The following is a 24,589-nucleotide window of genomic DNA, read 5'->3' as shown; positions in this document are numbered from 1 at the left end:
CGGTAAGAACATGCAACTCACACAGGGCGGTGGTAGGAATCGAACCCCCAACCTTGGAGGTGTGAGGCAAATATGCTAACCACTAAGCCACCCTGCTCCCCGGTTATGAAATGATTTAATTAATATTAGATTAAAAAATTAGGTTAAATCAAACACTCAGTCTAAAGTTTAGGTTCATTTATAGGTCAATAAATTGAAAAGGATTTCTTTCTTTCTGAGTTTTATTCCAGTTTTCTCATCTAGTTTTATGTACACTTTAATGTAAATCTCGATAAACTAATCTATATTTATTCACTTCCCTAAACAAATTATTATATAGCAGGCCAAAGAAAAAAGCCCCAGATACTTCACAATAAACATGCAGAGATGGAAATGTAAGCCTTGATCTGTTAAGTCTGTTTGATTAACTCATTTTTAAAAATCAGAAAGGAATGTCCGGTTCAGTCGTTATTACTTCAGTTCATCCTACTTTTCTTACCTCTGTTATCATGGTTCATGCCCGTGTTTGGCCTTGACTGTCTGGGTTCTAATCACAGGTGCAAGGAATGTGAAAGTTATGAGAATGAGCTCTCGTATCTGAGGCAGCCTAAAGAGAATGGGGGGAAAATGTGATCTCAGTGACTTTGGCCATGACATGGATTTTGGTGACAGACAGGCAGGTTTTAGTATTTCAGAAACTGTGGTCTGGGATTTTCACACACAACGGTCTACAGAGTTTAAACAGAGTTGTGCAGAAAACAAAACACATCTATTGAGCAGCAGTTCTGTGGCTGGAAATGACTTGATGAGAGAGGGCAGAGGAGAATAACTAGACTGGTTCCAGCTGACAGCAAGGCTAAGGTAACTCAAATAACCACTCTTTATAACTGTGGTGAGCAGAAAAGCATCTCAGACCACACTACATGTTGAACCTTGAAGCAGATGAACTTCAACAGCAGAGACCACATCGGGTTCCACTCCTGTCAGCCAGACAGCAATGTGAGTCTACAGACTCACTGAAACTATACAGTGGGAGGCTGGAAAAAGACCAGTGTTTTTTTTCCTATCTTCAACTGTGCAGTTTTGGTGAGTCTGTACCCCCTGTAGTCTCAGATTCCTGTCCTTGGTTGACAGCATGTTGTGTTTATAAACCCTAAAGACTGTTATGCATTAAAGTCCCATTAGATTAGTGGTTCTAAAATACTCAAACCAGCATGTCAGGTACCAATAACCCACAAAGTCACTGAGATCACATTTTCCCCTATTCTGATGTTTTTTTAAACGAATATTAACAGAAGCTCATTCGGTATCTTCATGTTTTTTACTTCTATTTACTATACAGCAGTCAATCAATCAATCACTCAATCAATACAGTCATTAATGATGTAGAAAAATACAGAATTTTATGTACTCTACACAAGAAACAACAAACTTTTAAACAAATCCATTAACAACATACAAGGCATCAAAAGACAACTAGCTTTGAGAATTAAAGTTGGCAAAGTAAGAACTACAATAAAACTGGCATTAAGGCAAAATGAAGAAGATTAAATAAATAAATTAGATGAGGAATCTTTTGTCAACCAGAGTTTTTCTGGCCAGGTTCCTGCGACCGGAGACATTTCGAATCAGCCTGAAGATCTGTGAGAAAACACACACAGATAGATTCTTATGATCATCTGAATTAACAGCTATCACACTTTGAATTTGTAACCTATACAGACCTAATTAAAACATTTGGCTTAAAATACAATATATAATTGTAATGACTCAATTATGTGCAAATATAAACTGTATTAAAAAAAAAATGGACATATGAAAAATTAAACTGAGCCAGGCACGTGACGTGTCATGTTGGGGAAAAGAATTTTTATGTTAATTGGACAGATTATTGGACATTAATTGGACATTATTCATTAAACACACTCAGAAACTCCCACACACAGATATTAAGTGGACTATGCCACTGGCTTGGACCAGCACAGCTAGAAAAAAGCACTGTCAAAAGACAATGGGTATTTTTCTCTCTCATCTCTCCCTGGCCAGAGAAAGAGAAGGGTCTGGGGTCATGAAGAAGGTGTGAGGGACACAAAGTCAAACAGACAATGGGCTAGAACACTCTCAGTATGCTGAAAAAAAGAAATGGTCCATGGTATGTATGTTCTATGTGACTCTGAATGTATAAGACTACATGATGTGAATGTCACTTCACTTAGCTATACACCTTAGACAATCAAATAAGCCATATATGACATGCATGTGGGTTTAGAAAACTACATCCCTTAGACATCCACACACACACCCACACACACATATATACATATACATATATATACTGACCATTTGCTGTACATATGTTAGTACAGCTGCCAGAATAAAGCTCTGGCTGCAGAGATCAACAACAGAGAAAAAGAGTGTGTCAAAGATCAACAGCGTCGCCTCGTTCCCGTAGAAAAGCACCTCAGCGAAGGAGTGAGAGTCATCTGGGGGAAAAAACACATCAAGTGATTCAATTCAATTAATTTTTTTTTATATAGCACTTTCAACTATGGACATTGTCACAAAGCAGCTTTACGGATATCCGGATATAGATATACTGTACAGTGTGTCCCAAAAGTGCTAGTCCCGTATGTATCCCGAGACTTTTGGGACACCCTGTAGGATTTAGATTTATCCCTAGCGAATGACTTGCCAAATGTATGATTTTGTAAATGAACAAAGCTCCTTGTAAAAAAATTAACAGTACCTGACAACCACATATTGATTCAGTATCACACAGTGTTATGTGTATACAGTATAGCTTACCATTATAAAAAATGCTTTTGTCCAGAGGTTCAATGAACTCCATTCCAACGACTCTTTCAAAAAACAGCTTATCTTTCACAATGTAATCCATGTCACGATGAGCCTGGTAGAGAAAACAAAACAGGATGACCATGCTGAACAGTGTCACGTGCATGAGTAATAACGATGTAGTCCACAAAGTCTCACGTGGTCAATAAAAGAGGCGAGAAATCGGTTCATGGTGTGATAGGCTTTTGTGTTCTGCTCGAACGGGTTGGCCGAGGCATCGATCAATCGCGAGGGCCCATTTCTCTGTGTGGTGATGGAAAAGACATTAATAATCTGCTCAGTAATGATAACCAGGACCTGTAAAGCTGTACGTGTGCGTTCACTCCAAAAACTAGCTTTTAATGGAAAAATCCACCCTGACCTACTTCCCTATCAGTCCGAGATTTCACTTTCTTTTGTTATAATTTCTTTCATCTACATGTTGGTCTATTCTCATTGCTGTTAACAGATTCCTACATTACCCACAATGCAGTTCAACTACCTGCTGATAGTGGCAGCATTAGGATTTAGCCCTTGCTTCATCTCTACCTAAAGAGAGTCATCTCTGCCTATTAACTGCTATTATAACTGCACTAACATTGTCTTTATGTGGCCTCAGTGTGGCACACAACGGCTACCTTCTTACAGGAATAATAAAATTACATCAACCAACAATTAGCACCAGAATCCCTAAGAACATCGCAATTATCTCAATATAAACATATTTCATGTGTTTCAGGGTGGAGTTTTCCTTTAACAACACAATTCATATCCCAATGAGAGAAACTAAACACTACTGATGTATGCTTACTCTACTAAGTGGCTCGAATATGCGATCATACTGCGCCCTCAGACGGCTTGTTATGGAGATCTGAAAAGTCTGAATGTCAGAATTAGGTAATAGTCCTCTCTGGCCACAAAGATTCTCCTATGGAAAGTGGAAACGCACACAAACAGAAGACATTAGTATCCCATACCGTCACATATTCTCAAAATTACGATTCAAATAAATCTTACGGCCTCTCTCTTGAGGTTTGAGTTCATCTCGTCCATATTAGTGTCGGCATGGCCGTGCACAGATCGGCCGTGGATGTAGTAGCCAAAACAGCGTAGAGAAAGCAGCAGGACTGATACCTAAAACACACCCAATCATGAAAACTTAAATACTTTTACAATAATTGAGATGCAACTTAATTTGCTGCAGGACAGCAAGTCCCAGATTTACTAAGGTACCAATTTAAAGTATGAATATGTGTGTGATAAATCTGATAAAGGACACATGCAAAGTGCGTGTTGTGGGTGACTGAAAAAGAACAACTGCATAAAAGTGCAAGTAAGGGGAATTAACGATATTTATTTATTTTTATTTTTGCATGTGCTAGTTAGGAAGAGTAACTGAAACTTGCCTACCCTATGTGTGTAATTGCACATCAGCACAGATTAAAGGGGATGACATGTCAAAAACAGTTCAAACTATGATACAAATGCAAAATAAAAGTGTGCAGAGTTTAAAGAGAGCATGTGTTCTGATCAGGAAGAATGTGTAAGGAAAACAGGCCATAAAACTAACTATTAATTGTTGTAAAAAGTCATCCCAATGTATTTGCATATTTCCAAATTTTAGGTAGGCTCACCAGACAGTCATTGAAGCAAAATATGCTAGAATCACTAAGAACTTTATTAAGAACACTATACTAATACTGGGTAGGGCCTTCCTTGGCTCTCAAAACAGCCTCATTTCTGCATGGTATGGATTCCACAATTCCACAAGGGCAGTGGCGGCTTAGCGGTTATGACTCTGGTTACTGATCGGAAGGTCAGGGATTCCAGCCCGGCGCTGCCAAGCTGTCACTGTTGAACCCTTGAGCAAGGCCCTTAACCCTCTCTGCTCCAGGGGCACTGTATCATGGCTGAAGAAAAGAATTTCACTGTGCTATAACCAATAAAGACTCGTTATCATTATTCAGATTCTGGTCCATGTCGACATGATTGTATCATGCAATTCCTAGACTTTCATGCTGTGAATCTCCCATTCTGTCACATCCCAAAGGTGTTCTATTGGATTCAGATCCGGTGACTGGCAAGAGCACTGAAAAACATTGTCATGTTCATGCCTTTGCTTTGTGACATAAAGGTTATTGTGGCTATGAAGGGATGCACATGGTCAGCAACAATACTCAAAAAGGCTTGTGGCATTCAAGCGATCATTGACTGATATTAACAGGTGTTCCAAAGTGTGCCAAGAAAACATTCACACATGGACTGTCGACACAAGGTAGGTTGGGTCCATGGATTCATGCTGTTGGCATCAAATTCTAACGCTACTATCTGTGTTTCTCAGCAGAAATCGAGATTTTTGCAGTCTTTGACTGTTCAGTTTTGGTGAGCCTGTGCGCCCACTGCAGCCTCAGCTTTCTGTTCTTTGCTGACAAAAGTGGAACCCGACGTGGTCTTCTGCTGCTGTAGCCCATATATCTCAAGGTTCATTGTGATGTGCATTCTCAGATGTTTTTCTGCTCACCACAATTGTACAGAGTGCCTATCTGCGTTACTGTAGCCTTTCCGTCAGCTTGAACCAGTCTGGCCATTCTCCGTTCATCTCACTCATCAACAAGGTGTATTTGTCTGCAGAACTGCCGCTCACTGGATGTTTTTTCTCTATTGCGCCATTCTGAATAAACTCTAAAGACTGTTGTGCATGAAAAGGAGAGTTTCTAAAATACTAAAACCAGCCAGTCTGGCACCAACAATCATCCCATGGTCAGAATCACTGAAATCACATTTTTTCCATATTCTGATGGTTGATGTGAACGTGACCCGAAGCTGATGGCCCGTATCTGCATGATTTTATGCATTGCATTTCTGCCATGCGATTATCTGGTTAGATAATCACATGTATGAGTGGGTGTACAAGTGTTCCCAATAAAGTGCTTAGTGAGTATGTTGCTTATTGAAATACAGAATTCTCAGAATTCTCCCATGCACGTTGTTTGTGCATGTTATCAAGCTTGCATATGGTTTTATACATGAACATTTTAAAAATATGTTCAGTGTGCTTACATTCTCTCCACATTCATACAGATTAGAACTGTTATGTAGACTCACATTACTGATGGAACAGAGATCCACAAACTGGCGAATCTTGTCTTCCACAAAGCGCTCATAGAAAACTGAGAAAAAGATGATCTGGAGAAAAGAAACATATAACATAGCTCAATATGGTGAACCCTGGATATGTAAGGAATAAAACGAGACAGGATTACTGTTGTTTTTACTGCCGTGAAGTTGATTATTTTCAGAACATCCCAAAGTGTTTTATGCCATGTCTGCGCTTACACCTTCAATGACATTTTTAACCATTTCTAGTTTCTTTCAATGTTGTGAAATTCCAGCAAAAATGTTGCTGATATGGTGGATGATTAAATTTCATACCTTCCTTAATTTGTTAATCATTTATCCATTAGTTAATTCTTTAATATTCGTTAATCCGTCATTATATTCTACAGTCACACATTTTTGTTGGTAACCAGTAGTTTAGCACATCTGCTTTTAATTATTTAGGCTTGTGTGTGTGTGAGGATGTAGGTAGAGGTCCTTGAAGGCTTTATTTAAGGCATAGAGGGAGTCCTACTCTATCAGGACTTATTTAAGGCACCTGTACCGAAGGCGAATGAAGGTGTAGTCATGTCCTCTTCTCTAATATGATGGATGGAATAGACCTGGAAACTAAAGACGTGTAATTCTCATGTTCTTGATGTTATGTTAGATTTTTACTATGTACATCTTTACTTTCCTGTGAGTTAGGTGTTACAAAAGACACCATGTATTAGAACGAGTGCATTGATATAAACCTGCGATTTAAATTACAGCGGACACTACTATCAGAGCTACTTGCACAGAAAATTAAATTAAATAGAGCAACACACATCCATTAGTAAGTGTAATAAACTGATTTTCACTCGTTTTTGTAACTGTAATACTGAAGAGACAAGAAAACAACCGCAGCGTGTTCTCAGAGTTGTGAATACTACGGCTGCATTCCAAATTGAATATTACGGCATTTATGCTGTGCTGGTTTGTTTCACACACAAAAAAAATATGATTATGTTTCTTATTTTTCAGGAATGAAACATTTCATATTTTGTGATGCAGGCCTCATGCCCAGTGTTCCCCGGCTCTGAATCCATCACGACTCTGACCAGGATAAAGCGGATACACTGTATAAAATGACATCTTAGCAAGTGAAAATATAGTCACTTATCTAGTATTTCCTATTGAAATATTACCCAAAAAAAACAAAATATAACATTATTAAACCTATTTCTAAGCTAAAATATCTGCCTATAGTATAAGAAAATGTGAAGCTTAAAACGAGTAAAAATGTCTCAAAATAGGTTTAATAATCTTATATTTGGTTTATTGTAATCTTATAATGGGAAATACTAGACACATTTGACTATATTCAAGATATTTTCACTTGGTAAGATGTCAATTTTTGCAGTGTACTGAAGATGAATGAACGAATGAATGAATGAATAAAGGAAGTAATAATGTAACGTCACTTAACACCCCTACCATTTCCAATCCAAATTTTTTGTTACATTTTTGAGAAATAAAACTGCAAGTTTATGGCAAATCTGCACTTATATAGCGCTTTTTTTTTTAACCTTAGCGGTTCCAAAGCGCTTTACACTGGTTCTCATTCACCCATTCACACACACACACACACACACTCTCACACCAATGGTAGAAGACCTGCCATGCAAGGTGCTCTTGGGAGCAATTTGGGGTTCAGTGTCTTGCCCAAGGACACTTTGGCATCTGGAGTCACGTGGGCCGGGAATCGAACCACCAACCCATAGGATTTGTGGACAACCCTCTCTACCACTTAAGCCACAGCCACCCAATCTATCTTATTTCGATAGTATGAACACAGCATAAGCAAAACAGACCATTTAAAATATGGCAGGATATTCTGTGAAATCCTGAATCATAAAACACAAGATTTCATGTTCAATTTTTTTGTTGTTGTGATTTTTGAAGTTCAGTTAATGGTTTAGTAGGCTATGTTATATTGTAGGTGTGTGCGAGAGGTGTCTTGTCAGTTCCATAGAGGAAAAAAAAAATTCTGGTGTGTGGGTACCTGTATAAAACCAATGCAAAGCCACACAGCAGTTGCCACACCGTAGCGCAGTATGCGGCTGTAGGCGGGTATGTATCCCTCGTCTGAGCGCTGAAGCTCCGAAGAAGGGTCTCTCAATGCAAGGCTGGAGAAACTCACCACCTGTCAACACCCCCACACACAAACTCTAACCATGCACATACACATACATCCAGGGCACAGCGTGCAGAGCAGCTCACCTCCAGGAAGAAGAGCACAGAGATGATCTGGAAGGTGGGGTTGATCTTACGGATGGTCTGGATCTCATTCCATTCATTAGCCACAAAGTACGTTCTCCAGATGCTGACTGTAGGTGCTGGGGTCTTTCCTTCACCACACCCTGAAAACATGCGCATATGTACAATACTGTAGCTGCTGTATCACTTAAGCCGCAGGTTTCATTTTGCTAAAAGAAAATTAAGCCCAGTAAAACATTGTGCGAAAGACACAAATCTGAATTATTGCACACTTGCTAAACCAGAGGTCTTAAAGCTCCATTAGCCTCACAGCTAAGTTGATAACTGTTTAATTAAGAAGACAAGAGAACTGGAGCATAACATTGTCACAGCATTACAAGAAAGATGATAAGAATAACCTTCTACAGATTTATTGGACTTGCCACCGCGAGGTCTCTCCCAGTCTATAAAGAATATATCCACTGACATCTGCAACCACAACTCATGAAGGAACTGCACCGCCTGAAGAATATGAAAGACAATCGAAATTACACAGTTAACGTATGCAGCTGAGTTTCAGAAATGTATACTGCTGGTAATTTACACAGCTGAGATTCAGAAACTTATCCAAATCGTATTTTTTTTCTGTGCACTACTGAAAAACAAGTGCAAACGATTAGCCACTCTTGCATAATGCATAAAGAGAAACTATCTTCAAAGAAATATCTGGTGTTAATTGGAGTTTGCATGGTTTAAATATTCTTCACTGTTGTATAAATTACAGTCGAATACAAATAAATTATTTAGAATGAAAATCTGCTCTAAACCAATACAAATACAGATATGAATATGAAGTGCACTTTATTTTTTTAGAAAGCTACAAGAAATGGTCACAGGCTATCTCGGTTGACACTTCAGGGGTACATCGAGACTGGGATCCCGCAGAACAGAAAAAGCTAAAGCAAGCATTCAGATATAAAGCTTGTGGGATGTTCATTAACAAGAACGTGTGGTGCGAGAGTATTTAGTTTAAATCTAAGTCAGTGTGGCAGAAGTTTAAATAATGCTACTAGTCTGTTTACATTTGGGAGCATAGAACCAACTGAATTCATGAGAAAATATGACCGAAATTGAACTGGAGTGATGTAGCTGAGGTTGATGAATCGTCAGAGCCCGAATTCACACACCATTGTGTCCAGGGACATAGTGGAGGGGTTCATATTTAATAATAATAATAATAATAATAATAATAATAATAATAATAATAATTATTATTATTATTATTATTATTATTATTATTTCAGGTTTAAATCAAAATACAAATTCAGATATCTGGAGCACTAAACAGATAACTACAGAAAGTGGAATTGCGTTACACACCTATTATATATTACCTTAAGTGCAAAAGCACATCCAACATATATCACAAAACTGTCCTCTTGAGCTGGTAATGGCAACAATACAGACACAAATTGCTGAGCCTGTAAGACAGAAGGAAAAAAAAAGCTAACTACTTAATCAGAATTTCCTACACAGCGTGGACAAAATATAGAACAAAAATATCAGAAGAGCAAAAAAGAGAAAAATACACACTTGTTGATATTATCATTATACTGTATAGAGTGTATACATCTACAATGTAGAGTCTGTATATACTCTTATTCCAACTGTGTACCACATTTTATACCAAAGCTTTAAAACATCTTTTAAATGAAATAAAAAATAAAATAAAAAACTTCTGCAAGTGTAAAGAACATCTCTATAAATAATGCAGTGTTTACAGTGTTAATATTATTCGTTATGTTATAGTTACAGTTAATAAAGCACTGACAAAGTTCGGCCAATTTGGCCTTTTTTCATATTAGAGATCAACCCAATATACAAAATTCTAATCAGGTAATTCAGTAATTATTGAGCAAAAAACACTGACCTTATATAAAATGAGCCAGTACAGACCAGTTCCCACGGTGATGAAGAAGAAAACATTTGCCAAATCTCCAGCATAGAACAGCAGGAACTTCAAAATGGTCTGAATGAAATAGAGGTAATAATAATAATAATAATAACAATAATAATAACCAACAATAGTAAGAATTTTGTTTACACATGTCAATACAATACAAAATCACCAAAAATGAGAAAATTAAAAAAGGTTTGGAAAAAAAGGTTAAAAAAAATAAACATGAGAGTTTTAGCATTTAGACACCATTATTAATTTTAATCAGTCATGCCATTTATTATTCTCATGCTTTAAAACACTTCTGCATTTGAGCTGTGACTAAAAGTTCACTAAAGAAAATCTGCCCAAAACAAATGCATATTAATATTTATAATTAACATGTAATGTCCATCTTCAGTGATGTCCAAGATTTATTTTGTAAAGAAATTCAGTAAAAAAAATAAATAAATAAATAAAGTGGTTAGAATGTACAGTACATAAGGGGATGGATAAGTGCATACAATGAGCTAAGCCTCACTGAACACAAATGTATAAATGACCTCAAAACTTGCTATTGGGTAGTTTTTCACACATTTGGTTAGATAGGAAGGGAGACCAGTAGCGCGACAAGGCCGAAACAGAACTCAAACTACACTCCCGTATTTCTACATCTGAAGAATTATTGCAAACAGAATTCATCTGCTGTGAAGATCCTATCTCCAGACTTATCCGTCCACCTTTTGCATTTGACTGAAGTGTTATTCTGGTATAAAAGACAACACATGCTACTATCGGTGTTAATTCTAATTGCCCGAGCCAAGTTTCTACTGTAACGACTGCATCATATACCTGCATTGCATTCTAGAACTCTCTCCACTACTTCTACATTGGAGTTCTCATGAATGTGGTTTCAAATAATCCATACGTTTTGGATAGCTTTTTGTTTTTTTAAATGAAACCCCATGTGACAGTATTAATCCCTTCTTTTAGTGTGTACATATGTATGTATGTATGTGTGTGTGTGGGTGTGTGTGCGTGCTTGCCTGTATGTCAATGAGAGGGGATGCAATCCTTCTTTTCCAGCTTGCCGTCTTTAATAGAGTGTACACAACAGCCACTCCACCCAACACACCCAGAGCAATCTGGACAACATGCACATCATAATGATCATTATAAAAAATTTTTTTTATCAGTTTGAAAAAAGCCAAACATATACTCATTTTAACACTCACATCAGTTTTAACTCGAGCTTCGTTCTGATCCATCTCATACTCCAAAGAGAATGATATCTAAATACACATATGTAAAGGTTAGCATCTGTACACACATGCACGCAAATACTCAATATTTACTTTATGTATACCTACAGCTACAGTTTGCTTGGCCTGGTCAGTGATGAGAATATCAGAGTAGGACACAGTCATCAGAGGAGGGTACACCTGACCTTTCTGGGTGTTTGGCACAAGCTGGAAACTACAAGCCACACAACACTATTAAGAACATGAAGCATCACAATTAACATTGTGTGCTGATGGGTGTGAATATCGCATGCATTTGACCTCATTTTCAAGTTACTGGCCACACGAATAACTCTGGGGGTGGAATTCACACTCTTTTCTCTGCCACTTAAAGTGTCTATCATCATCAGCCTTCGGGTCAGGTACCAGCTATTCATGTTAGAGGCTAGGACACACACACAAACACACGCACAGACACACACAAGATGCAGATTAGGACAAAAAACAGTGGCGTTAATCAAGTAGTGTTAATATAATAACTTGGCACTTGCACTGGGAAAGTTCTGTGTATTCAGAGTCGGCTTACGCAGGTGCTTATGTTGATTTTCTGGAGGGCCCATTCAGCTTATTAAAATTGCCTGCATGACACTCTAAGCTGTGAGGTTATCAGTTTGTTCTTGAATAGAAGCGTTTGAGAAGGGCTTTTTTTTTTTTGGTGCGTGTTTAGACCATCACCTTTAAAGACAAGCTGTTGCCCTCAAAGCCCCAAAAATCAGGGGACAGAAAATACAGAATGATAAAGCAGACAGCTTTTTACCCCCACTGGTGTCAAGTGCAACACGATGTAACTTAAAAGCAAGAAAGAAAATAAAAATCTGGTTTACACTAACACAATTATACACAGCGGATATAAAAAATTTACACACTCCTGTTTTAATATGTTATATAGCAACCAACAAAATTCAATTGAAAAACCAAACAGAAACGTGAAATCTGCTGTTGAGAGGTGTAGCAGAAGTGTGCCGAGATTGTAAATTGTGCCCATAATTTTATCTCGCCAAAAGATAGTAACATAAGGTCATGTAATGTGCATGCATGAGCTAGACTAATAAAAGAATGCCCATGGTTTGGTTAATTTCATGCACTCTTCTGTAAAGAAAACATACCAACAGTTTAAAGGATAAGCTGACCAAGCACTCATGTTGGTATGGTTACAGCTCACTTTTAGTAAGTGTAGTTCATCCATAATTTCATCCATATAAAATTTGTTCACCAAGATAAGCATTCACAGTAAAATCCCTAGCGTTGAATTAACACCCAGAGTGCTTATTTGAGTCCAATGGACTTATAGAAACACTGTAGGGTGTAAATTCAACACTGTGGGTGTTAAATCAACACTGGTAATTTTGCTGAGTTGTCTCTGATTAAGATGCTGTCTCATATGAGCTTCTGGGAGAACTAGCTAGTGGCTGGAGGGTGGAAGGAAAAAATCTAGAACTATAATCAAAGAATTTTGCTCAGATTTTAACCTGAGGCACTCTTTAAAAAGTAAGGTAGCCTGTTTTGACAAAACATAAACTCAGCGTAAAGATAATATAATAAAGGGTGCAACAGAAAAGCGTCCGGAAATCGCAAGTTTCGAATCCCAACAATGCCGCAGCCATCCGTGGCCAGGGGTCCAAGAGAGCCAAATTGGCTGCACCAATTTTACATACTCTCTCTCCCTTATCAATTTACAGCAGCACAAATCAAACATGGGCATCTGTGAGCTCATTCATGCAGAAGGGGGGCGGATCACACTTTCGTGATTACTCTTTTGTGATCGAATAAGCAGCAGTTCAAAAAAATGTGTTTGACGACTTCGTATGTAAGTCAGAGGAAACACGATAGCCATCTCCATTCAGGATTGGTAGCGGTCATATGACAGGGGATAGGGGAGAGCTGGCTGGTGGGTGGGAATTGGCCAAAACTAAATCAAAGAGAAAAATAAAAGTAATAATGAAAGTAAAGGCTTCTAATATATATATTTTTTTTATATATATATATATATATATATATATATATATATTATATATATATATATATATATATATATATATATATATATATATATATATATATATATATATATATATATATATATATATATACATACACATACATACATACATACATATATATATTTGTAAAAAGATGAAAGTGTTATTAAAATGACAGCATTATTAAATGCTAAAGTAAAAAGAGCCCTTTTTAAAACTTTAAATGAAGAAAAATAGAGGGAACCTGCTTTATACCTGCTAAGTTGAGGAATTTGTGGTGCATAAAAATAAATGACGGCTCACTTTTGTGCTTTGCTCTTGGAATGTCACTAATGCCGTACTGAACCTTAAAACTCTGAACATTACAATCTGGAGCATTGTTCATAATATATTGCCTTTCCAACATTAATGCCTCGTAACATCGAAATTGTAGCTCTATTATATGTTACCTTGGTTGACAAACTGGCCATTGAACTGCAGAATGAGGTTGAGAATGGGCACAGCGAGGAGGCGCTCATCTCCCGCAGTGTTCTGCTGCACCAGGAAGATGTCATAAAACAGAGGCTCCGAATAAGCAGCCAGGAGATCCGACACTGAGAGGACACACTGAGAAGAAAGAACGTGAGCGGCAAAAACACATACTCCTAACTGCATACACATGCACGTGCGGTACTCACATTTTGATTGTAGGCCGTCCCAAATGTGAAAGCAGCCTGCTGTCTAGTTAAGGTATCTGGACAAAGCTGCAAATACATAAATAAGTAAATAAATAAATTCCCATGAAGCCATTAAAGCACTTAGTATCAGAATAAGCAAATTTACATGAGGATTTACCATTAGATGTTTATCATACATCAAAAGGCATAAATTGAGATGGAAAGACAAAATTTATAGTATATAGTTTCTCTCATCTCTCATCATATCACATAACTAAACTTTCTTAAACAAAAGTGGAATACTAAATGGCTCCCTATTAGGCCTGAATTAAATGGATAAAAATATCATACAGCAAATAGTTAGTTGCATATTGGGCATATTGGCATAAACTCATATTCAGAGTTTGCAAAATAAACTGCCAACTGAAGTACAAATATTAAGTCAATATCAATGTGGAGCAGTCAGAGACCAGTTATACATATACTTAAGTCAATTTTCTGGGCTGCACATTCAAATTTTTACAAATGAAAATAAAAAAAACTTCAAGTGAGAAAGAGCCAATATGAACGAACCGCAGCTTTACCGCTGAACATATTTCCTCATACATTGTCTTGTGGCTTTCGCTTTATTTTGTCATTCTCAAATCAGTGGTTTGCCTGAAATCTTCAATTCACGAGGTGTGTATAAACCACAGCGCTGGTTTACCTGCAGGTTGCTTCTGCCTACATTCTCCCATCTTATAAACTCTCCTCGAACGGTGTACACTGCAGCCCGCAGCTGTATGTTTGTGTTCTGCGGGGACACACACAAACACACAAGGAAATATTTCAATTATTTCATTAGTTCATCCTAAACACAAAATAATGAACTATATTACTGAAAGCATTGCAAAGAATTAACATGTGTTAGGACCATACAAGAGTGAAAAGAAGGTCTTTTAATTCCTCTATAAAAAAAAAATTAAAAAATAGAGGCCTATTGTTTTTTTTTGTTATTCTTTTGTTATTCTGTTATTCTAATCTAGTGAAATAAAATACAAACCACATGAGAAGTAACGGTCACAAAAAGCAGGCTTCTAGTCTAAAATTGGATCATTAACATATCAGATTAAATTCTACAATAAATTACAGACATTAGATCATTTTTTCCATCAGATATGGAAGATATCTCTGCTAGCATCTAATACTGTTCCAAACCGCAAGCTTTCTATATTTGAGACTGAAATGGAAAAAGGATTTTCTACAGGCGGATATTTCATTAATGACAGAAAATGACATCATGGGGTTTCCCATTAGCTGTTTTTTTTCAAATATTTTCAAAATTCATGTAAAATTTTTTGTTGTTGTTGAAAAGAAAAGAAAAAAAAAACACCCAAACACCGGAAAAGAATTACCCAAGCTTGTGTGCGGATTAAAAAGACGAGTTGTGATAAAGAGAGCAAATGGTTTTTCAAGTGGCGGGTGGGGGAAAACCCATAAACCCACCAGATTATGCTATAGCTGAAAAATTTTAAGAGGTCATGTTAGGTAAATGAGGAGCCTGTTTGATAAATGCTGCTGTAAAACCAGTAAAGATGATGTTTTAATTGCTAAATTGCTTTCTAACCCATTATGCATCTATGCCTACTGCTTCTAATTTTATTTTTTAAAAATGATCATCGGGGGAAAGACACTTCAGTAGAATCTTAGAAATATTTAGATTAATTTCAGAATTTCTTAGTATTTCATACCTCCCTCTTTTGCTTTAATGACAACATAAACTTGAGATGGAATGCACTCCACAAGTTTGTGTAAAACCTGACGATCCATGTTAGATCAAATTGACTGCTGTGCTATCTGAACATGTGCTTCAATGGAAGCGATACGGCTCAAGGAAAATCTGACTCTTTGTATAAAAGATTTAACATGGTCAATCAAAATTTTAATTGTGACTTAGAAATATTGCTGATTACTGAATATTGAATATATATTACACTATGACATTTGCTTTCTTTGTTTTAGGTTTATTTCCATTCATCCATCCATTTTCCATGCCGCTTATACACAGGGTTGTGGGGGACCCAGGGCGCTCGGGGTACAAGGCAGGGGACACCCTGGTGCCAACTCATCGCAGAGCACAATCACACACACACACATTCACACACCCATCCACACGATACAGACAATCTGGAAATGTTAATCAGCCTACAACGTATATCTTTGGACTGGGGGAGGAAACCGGAGTACCTGGAGGAAACCCCTGAAGTACAGGGAGAACATGCAAGCTCCATGCACACCGGAGGTGCGAGGCAAACACGCTAACCACTGATCCACCATACCCCCTGTTTATTTCGAGTCTTTAAAAAAAAACAAAGAAAAAAAAAACAAAACAGAGTCACTTATCCAGGGCGACTTACATTTATCTAATTTATACAACTGAGCAGTTGAGGGTTAAGGGCCTTGCTCAAGGGACCAGCAATGGCAGCTTGGAACGGCTGGGATTTGAATTTACGACCTTCCGATCAACAGTCCAATGTCTTAATGACCACTGACCCCTATTTTTCCTCAATTTTGTTAACAAAAGCAATCTCAAACGCGTCACAGGTAGCCTGACTGGTATAAAGTGGTTACTGAAGATGAATGAACATCAAACATTAAATCTTTCCATTACAATGAAGAACACTGCATTGCAATTTTGTTTCAAACACTGATTAATGTGATTATAAAAAATCTAATCGTAGGCACAAAACCTGCCTAATTAGCATTATCCTCAGCATTGTGCATGTTAATACTGTCATAAAAATGCCCTGTCATAATTCTCCAAAAATGTAATTAAATGTTGTAATGAATAATAAATCATGATATCAGAAAAGGAGAGTCTCTCTCTCTCTGAAGACAAGTGAAGAATGAACATTGAAAATCGGTATCACAAATATGCTATATGGCCAAAAGTTTGTGGACACTTGACCATCACACCCATATGTGCTTTCTGAACATCCCATTACATGTTCCCTTTTGCTGATATAACAATCTCCACTCTTCTGGGAAGGCTTTCCATTAGATTTCGTAGTGTGGCTGTGGGGATTTGTGCTCATTTAGCCAGAAGCGCATTAGTGAGGTCAGGCACCAATGTCGGTGAGGAGGCCTGGGGATGCAGTCGGCATTCAAGTTCATCCCAAACGTGTTCAGTGGGGTTGAGATCAGGGCTCTCTGCAGGACACTCAAGTTCTCCCACTCCAAACTAGACAAATCATGTCTATATGGAGCTTGCTTTGTGCACAGGGGCACTGCCATGCTGGAACATGTTTGGGCCTCTTAGTTCCGGTGAAGGGAAATTGTAATGCTACAGCATGCAAAGACATCATATACAATTGCGTGCTTCCAACTTTGTGGCAACAGTTTGGGGAAGAACAACATATGGGTGTGATGGTCAGGTGGACACAAACTACAATAAAACATCAATCAAAATGTCATGCAATAAAGGCATTCCACCATGCCAAATTAAATCAATTTCAGATAGCTCAAATTGTCTCAGGAAAAAGTGCAAAAGCATACATGAACATACAGTACACAACAAATACATGCCTACCTTGTTTGTGCCTTTAAAGCTGAAGCCTACAGGTAGTGGTTCAGTCTGCAGAACTCTTGATGCCAATCCTGGCTGTTCTCCATAATACAACCAGGGCAGGTTAATCCTCCTGTAGGTGCAACACACAAACACAAAATTCAAAATCCAACATTTTTTTGTGCCACAAAATGCAAGCACTGATTATCAGAACTTTCATCAACAGTCTCAAATAAGATGAAGAAATGGGTGCAACAATACGGAGTATCGGAGCTTTTGATATGCCTGCATATATGTGAGGTGTTAAACATTTAACTTTCAACAACCACACATTCCTACCTCTGAAAAAGTAAGTTTAAAAACACATTTCTCCTGACTCTTTCAAGGGGATCCTTCGCTAAAGACACATTGGTTGTGGATCTGTCACTGAGTTTTGGTCAGTGAGGTAATTGAAGACAAGATTAAGAGTTAAAGAACTGCTCTGTTCAATTCCCGATTTCCCAACACCAACCAGACATGGAACTGCTTCCATACCAGAACTAGCTTGAATTTCATAGGTGTAATAAGACAGTGTCAGAAAAAGGACAGGACCTCAATCCCTGTGAATGGTACAGTATCAGAGGGTTTACAAGAGCCTGTTCCCATATCATTTGGGTTGAGAAGTGGGATGGACAGATTCAGGATGGAAGCTTTCATGGAAAGATCTAAACAGATTGTGGCTGAACCGTCTTTTTTTTTTTTTTTAATAGATTACCTCATTTCTTAAACATGTTCACTATGCTTAGTTTGAGTGCATGAAGGGTGAACTAGTCATGACATCTTGTGACCTTCGACCCACAACTTTCAGTGGATCACACTGTTCGGTTTTGTCACTCTGTCTTTGTCACTAGCAGATTAGCTTGAGCTAACAGCAATGACCATGGTCAGCAGGAAGACAGAACTGGAAAATTCCCACAAATCTTTAACGTCTGGTGTATGTGAGTACTTTGGTAATCTACTAATATACGACGCTAATGACCAGTGAGAGGCCCATGTCACAGTTTTGGATCAGCACAGACAGAGAACAGCACTGACAAAAAAGGAAGGATGTATTTTCACTTCCTTATCTCTAGGAGAAGTGAATTGCTCTCTCTGGGGTCATAAAGAAGGCATGGGCGACATGAGGTCACCCAGATAATGGACCATCCGTCCCTACACAAAAAAAAGAGAAGCTTCATTTTGGCAGTAATGTCAACATTTAACTTTGTCATCACACACACACACACACACACACACACACACACACACACACCCATGTACATACACACACATACATACATACATACATACATACACCCGTGGCTACACTGTAGCTATATTATCATTCAAGAAATTGAATGATATGAAATAAAAATGCTGTATAAATCATATTTCACATATACCTGACAAAGTAACAAGTATATCATAATACATCGGTGTGTCATTGTAGACAACTGAAACTGGACAATCCATGATATTTATTATTTAAATGCATCCATATTTGGGTCTTGGTACTTTGGGTTCATTGTCGTGTCTTATACTGACACAGAAACATTAATTAAAATAAATAAGTGTAATGCAATGCAATGGAATCCAGGAGTGATTTTGGCATGCAAGGGTGGTGTGGATCTTTATGTGATGATGCAGAAAAGGTGTTATATAACAGTTGGCACCCTCAGGATGTTAGCGAGTTATTGTTTAATTGATAAATGTATGAATTAAAAGTAAAAAATTAAAGTAATGCGATTTGATTAAAATGTTCAGGAGTGTGGGTCAGAGAGACCATGGGAATTAAATCTCCTCATTTACATTGTGTCTAACCAAAATATTCCTTTGTTATCAGTCTAATCCTAATTTCATGTTGAACAATGTGGGGATTTCAAAACAGGGTGATTTTTCAGTAAATATATTTCCAATGAGGCTATTCATATGAAAATTTCACCAGACATCAATATTAACTCAAGAAATCCGGAAATATAAAGAATTCACAACATTAAAGTCCATAAATGAAGTTATGAGTAATAAAGTGGAATGACACAGGAAAAAAGTATTGAACATGCTAACTGAAATATATTTAATACTTAGTGGAGAAGCCTTTGTTTGTAATGACAGCATCAAGATGCTTCCTGTATGAAGATATTAATGGGCCGCAGTATTCCGGTGTGATTTCGACCCATTTTTCTAAACGTATTGTCTTTAAATCTTGTTCAATTGGATTCCAGTCAGGTGATAGACTGGGCCATTCTAACACCTTTATTTTTTTTCTCTGAAACCAATTGAATTTCCTTTGCTGTATGCTTTGGATAAATAAAACAGCTGAACTCATGAAGACTGGATTCAGATGAACAATCAGCAAATAAAATGGCTGATACCAGGAGCACAAGATGAAGCTTGCACTGAGGTTCCGTTGGTTACAATGTCCTTATATACATTTCATGCATGGCAACATATCCAACTTTAATCAATCACACATGGTTCCCCTTTTTGCACATCCAATCACAATCTTCCACATGTATCCCAGTTGCATAATTTCCCATTATCTCCATCAGACCTTAAGTGTACTTATTTAGTGCAGCCCTGCATTTCCCATGATGTTTTTCCTGGTTTGTTTCTTACGTCACTTGCGTCATTACACTAAGGGGCCTATATGTTCTCGTACCATTCACGTTCTCTTCATTTACCCTTGAGGCCTTTTCCACCACGAATGAGTGAATTAGCTTTTCTAAAACAGCTGCTTTTCTGCTGTGTGCCTGCACCACAAGTGGGTAAGTGGATTTTCCATATTATCTGTTTCTGTGCTGTGTACTTATGGGACCTCTATTTATATTACTATGTGTCTTTGGTCAGACTCGTATTCTTAACAGTTTTTCATGTTCCATGTGTTTTATCTGTGGCTAGAAGTAAGGTCAAACACCATCAATCCTGGTTCTTCCAAGAGGAATTCTGGGAATCCCCAGAATTGGCCTCCCATGAAGAAGGAAAGAACTGATGCATCTACTCAAACATGCTTTAAAGTGTTCAGGTACACAGACTCCCAGGTACCCTTCTAAGCCACGCAGATTCCCTGGAAGGTTAACAAGAAAATGATGTGTCCTATGAAATCTTGTGTGAAACCATTTCTTGTATAAAAAAATGTAATGTTCTTTTGTGTATCTTTTTGTCAATGCACAAATCTTACTTTAAACTAGTTTCTGTGTGTGTGTGTTCTCTTATTAGATTGACTGCTCATGTGTGTGTGTCCTCTTATCAGTACATCTGTCATGGGGCCCCTCTGCTCTCGTTCTCCTGCACACACACATACTGCTCAAACAGTACACCTTACAGTCTCCCTTACATTCAGCCGTTTTCAAATGTGAGGTGAAATTTTAATTCTTTATATTTTATTATTCTAAATCCCTACATCATTTCCCACACCCATAAATTGGGGGAACTTAAAAGATCTTGGGAGAATCTAACATCAGATCTCCAGAGAGACTACATCAATCTCTCAGTTTCAGGCTACGGGTCTGTTCCATTCATCCCATTGATTGTGTAACTTTTACACATTAATTATAAATTAGTATCCATGTTCTACTTGTAGTCTTGGATGTAGTATAATAAACATTTGTAATTGTTTTATCCTTAAAGTACTCAGTGATACGACACAGTAAATAATGAATAAGTTGTATTAATAATGGTTTGAGTAGATCAAAGTAATAGAAAGTTAGACAAATAAATATACTGTAAAAGCTAATACTTTAAAGTACTATTAAACCACTGACAAGTAAATATAAAAGGGGTTTTCCTGCGGTAGCAGAATAATTGCTTAATTAATGCCTCAGATGCAGTAACGTCACTTTCCAGCGGAAAGCTTAGTATTATAAAACTGGGTGTATTAAATCTTTGATTGAACACTGAGATATGATGTTTCCAACATTTTAACTAAAAGTTTGATTCTCCTTTTTACTTCCATGGTGAAAAAAACATGCAGGTAGGAAGACCGCATACTCTAAATTGCCCCTAGGTGTGAATGAGTGTGTGAATATGATCTGCGATGGCCTGGTGTTCCACCCTGGGAAAATTCACCCACCTGGCTCACGGGGATAGACTCTGGATTCATTGCAACCCTGATCAGGATAAAGTGGTTACTAAAGTTGAAGAGACGAGTCAGATATTTGGAGAGTGGTGGATTAATTTCTCTGTTTGCATATGTGTGTACCAGTATGGGTTGTCCTGGTTGTTGCCCTGAGCCGCTGTTGCTCTGTAGATAGTGTAGTACAGGCCGCAGGCATCGGTGCTGATAGTGCTTGACTGCATGTTCATCACACACATGTTCCCCAGAGCCTGGCATGCTGTCCGATTAGTGAACAACTACGAGACAAGGGAAAACCCAATGTTAATCCAGTCAAGCATACACATGCAAACACACTTACACAAGTGACGACAAGTCAGTCATTTCAAAAGTGAATTTATCTCCATGTTTCAGAGAGCATTTTGCATTTGTAGAACATGAGCTGGAGCTGTTCTCCTAAATGTCACTTAAGAGACCCTGGTATTATGGACGATGGTTACTAGGTACACAGATATGACTTGTACATTTATTTTCTATATATGTGAGCAATAAAGAATCACAATTTATACAACAGCAGCAAGCTTCATGCCAACAACATCACAAACAAAGCATGAAATATGATTTTCTCAATTCTGTGCAAATTAGGTATGATTTGGTAAAGTGACAAATCCAAATGAGCGCATTGAATAATTCTGTGGATCAATCATACAACTGTGGCCCCATACAAAACTGGAAGAAAATCGTATAATCGTCGTTTCATCTTATTCTGTTATATACAACCTTTCATTAAATGTGTACCAAGACATTATGAAGAAAAATAAAGATTGAAAGGAAGTAGAAGAGATTAATGGTGCCTCTGGTGATTGCAGATAGATGTATATGTAATAGAGTTAGCTTGCTTTCCCAATCTACAAATATAACTAGCACAAAGCCTAACACATAACATGTAAACTTTTAAACAACAGTAGCTACTACTGTTTCTCCATGGAATAAAAAAGTAAAAAATTTCAACGCTGGGCAGTGTATGTCCATGAGTAACAACAGTAGCAGTCAAACTACAAGAAACTACTACAACCTGCAAGTAGAGACAAACTACTAGAGACATGAGTACCTTGTTATTTGTGTGAACGTAGGGTGAGTAACAAAGGAGTGCAGGTTTAGGGCCTGCTTTTATTGCTAAAATGTTTTTTGAGTTACCGGTGGGGGGAAAAAAAAACTGAAAATAAGAGTCGGAAAATGAGATTCTCACAAACCTCCAGTTAGGAGCTAATTTTAGCCTCAAGAACTTTTTAGGCCCCAGAAAATGCTCATGAAAATGTATGTATGCATGAAGGAATGGAAATGGCCTAATAGCTAACCATATTAAAAGGCATGAGGGTTGGCAGGTTCTCTCTAAAACTGAGAAAACCATACAGCATACTTCCCAGACCACAAACTTTAAATGCAGCTTCTCGTATCTCAAAATAAATTGTTTCAGATTTTCAAATAAATTACAACATAAAACAAAGGCGACCTGAATAAACACACAATAGAGGGTTTTTTTTTATTATTATTACTATTGAAGCAAATTAAAAAAAAAAAAGTCATCCAACAGTAAAGCTGGATAAATTTTGCTGCTTAAATAAAAATTTAAAAAATAAATGAAAACTGTATCGTTTTATGTTGTATTTAATTTGAAGATCGACAACAATTTATTTTGAGATATAAACAAAAAACAGAAGAAATTAGGATGGGGCCCACATACTTTTTCACAGCACTGTATTTCAATCCTTTTCAATTTTCAGAAATTTTCAATTCCTCATCATTTCTGGAATTTCTTTCAACTTTGCCATAGTGTGTTACTGGGTAAGACCTTTTAATCACCGTCATGATGTTGAAAAAGTTCTATTTAAGTGTCGATTTGATTGAACAGGGTTTGCAGTAATCAGGCCTGGTTGCGGCTGTCTAGTCCAGCTGAGCCCCATGATGAATGCAATTTCATAGATTTGTAATTGCAGGCCCAGTTGGTATTGGATACCTTTTTTTTGCTTCAATAAATAACATTATCATTTAAAAACTGTATTTTGTTTTTACTCAGGTTGCCTTTGGTTTATCTAAGATTTTGTTTTAATTTCTGAAAGAATTTAGTCTGAGATTTACACAAAAACAGAAGAAATCATGACAGGGGCAAATACTTTTTTACAGCACTGTACAAGGGCAAGAGAGAAATAGTTTGTATATAATGTAACCTTATTTTTGACAGGTATAGGTCAAAGGTCAAAAAGATACATATTCTTACTCTCTATATCTAGGTCAAAGGTCATGATCATAAAATATATTTATAGTTATGTTAAATCGGGATCACATACATTCCTGACACAAATGTTACCATACCTGGTACGGCCATATGTATTCCAGACACCCACACACATTGCACACATGTTCTTTCTTTTCACATAGAATATGAAACACTCTGAGGTAGGTCATAAAAATATATATAGTTATGTTAAATCTGGATCACATACATTCCTGACACAAACGTTACCATACCTGGTACGGCCATATGTATTCCACCCACACACGTTGCACACATGTTCTTTCTAACACTCTGTGGTAGGTCATAAAATATATTTATAGTTATGTTAAATCGGGATTACATACATTCCTGACACAAACGTTACCATACCTGGTACGGCCATATGTATTCCACACACATTGCACATGTTCTTTCTAACACTCTGAGGTAGGTCATAAAAATATATATAGTTATGTTAAATCTGGATCACATACATTCCTGACACAAACGTTACCATATATGGTACGGCCATATGTATTCCAGACACCCACACACGTTTCACATGTTCTTTCTAACACTCTGAGGTAGGTCATAAAAATATATATAGTTATGTTAAATTGGGTTCCCATCCATTCCTGACACAAATGTTACTATACATGGAATGGCCAAGTAGGTTCCCAT

General features: G+C 37.3%; 1 protein-coding gene and 1 pseudogene across 1 annotated transcript in view; one reads left to right on the top strand and one right to left on the bottom strand.

Annotated features, from left to right (window-relative positions):
- Nucleotides 1–201: 201 nt before the first annotated feature.
- tmem67 (transmembrane protein 67) overlaps nt 202–24,589 on the bottom strand; it is a 43,476-nt gene continuing 19,088 nt past the window's right edge. Inside the window, exons 8-28 of the mRNA XM_053612151.1 lie at nt 21,781–21,932; nt 17,589–17,697; nt 14,727–14,813; nt 14,042–14,107; nt 13,814–13,970; nt 11,647–11,770; nt 11,455–11,560; nt 11,320–11,376; nt 11,131–11,229; nt 10,079–10,177; nt 9,543–9,629; nt 8,568–8,670; nt 8,173–8,312; nt 7,955–8,095; nt 5,917–5,997; nt 3,829–3,945; nt 3,623–3,739; nt 2,971–3,075; nt 2,785–2,887; nt 2,320–2,462; nt 202–1,620 (exon numbers count right to left, since the gene is read on the bottom strand). Coding sequence (XP_053468126.1) covers nt 1,540–1,620; nt 2,320–2,462; nt 2,785–2,887; nt 2,971–3,075; nt 3,623–3,739; nt 3,829–3,945; nt 5,917–5,997; nt 7,955–8,095; nt 8,173–8,312; nt 8,568–8,670; nt 9,543–9,629; nt 10,079–10,177; nt 11,131–11,229; nt 11,320–11,376; nt 11,455–11,560; nt 11,647–11,770; nt 13,814–13,970; nt 14,042–14,107; nt 14,727–14,813; nt 17,589–17,697; nt 21,781–21,932 — 2,274 coding nt within the window. The 3' untranslated portion in view covers nt 202–1,539. The remainder of the gene's footprint in view (nt 1,621–2,319; nt 2,463–2,784; nt 2,888–2,970; nt 3,076–3,622; nt 3,740–3,828; nt 3,946–5,916; nt 5,998–7,954; nt 8,096–8,172; nt 8,313–8,567; nt 8,671–9,542; nt 9,630–10,078; nt 10,178–11,130; nt 11,230–11,319; nt 11,377–11,454; nt 11,561–11,646; nt 11,771–13,813; nt 13,971–14,041; nt 14,108–14,726; nt 14,814–17,588; nt 17,698–21,780; nt 21,933–24,589) is intronic.
- LOC128599774 (cytochrome c oxidase subunit 6B1-like) lies at nt 17,810–21,007 on the top strand (annotated as a pseudogene).

The sequence above is a fragment of the Ictalurus furcatus genome, chromosome 23 (genome assembly GCF_023375685.1).
Source record: "Ictalurus furcatus strain D&B chromosome 23, Billie_1.0, whole genome shotgun sequence".
Taxonomy (NCBI): domain Eukaryota; kingdom Metazoa; phylum Chordata; class Actinopteri; order Siluriformes; family Ictaluridae; genus Ictalurus; species Ictalurus furcatus.
Note: the sequence above shows the minus strand (reverse complement) of the source record. Positions and strands in the feature narration are given on the sequence as shown.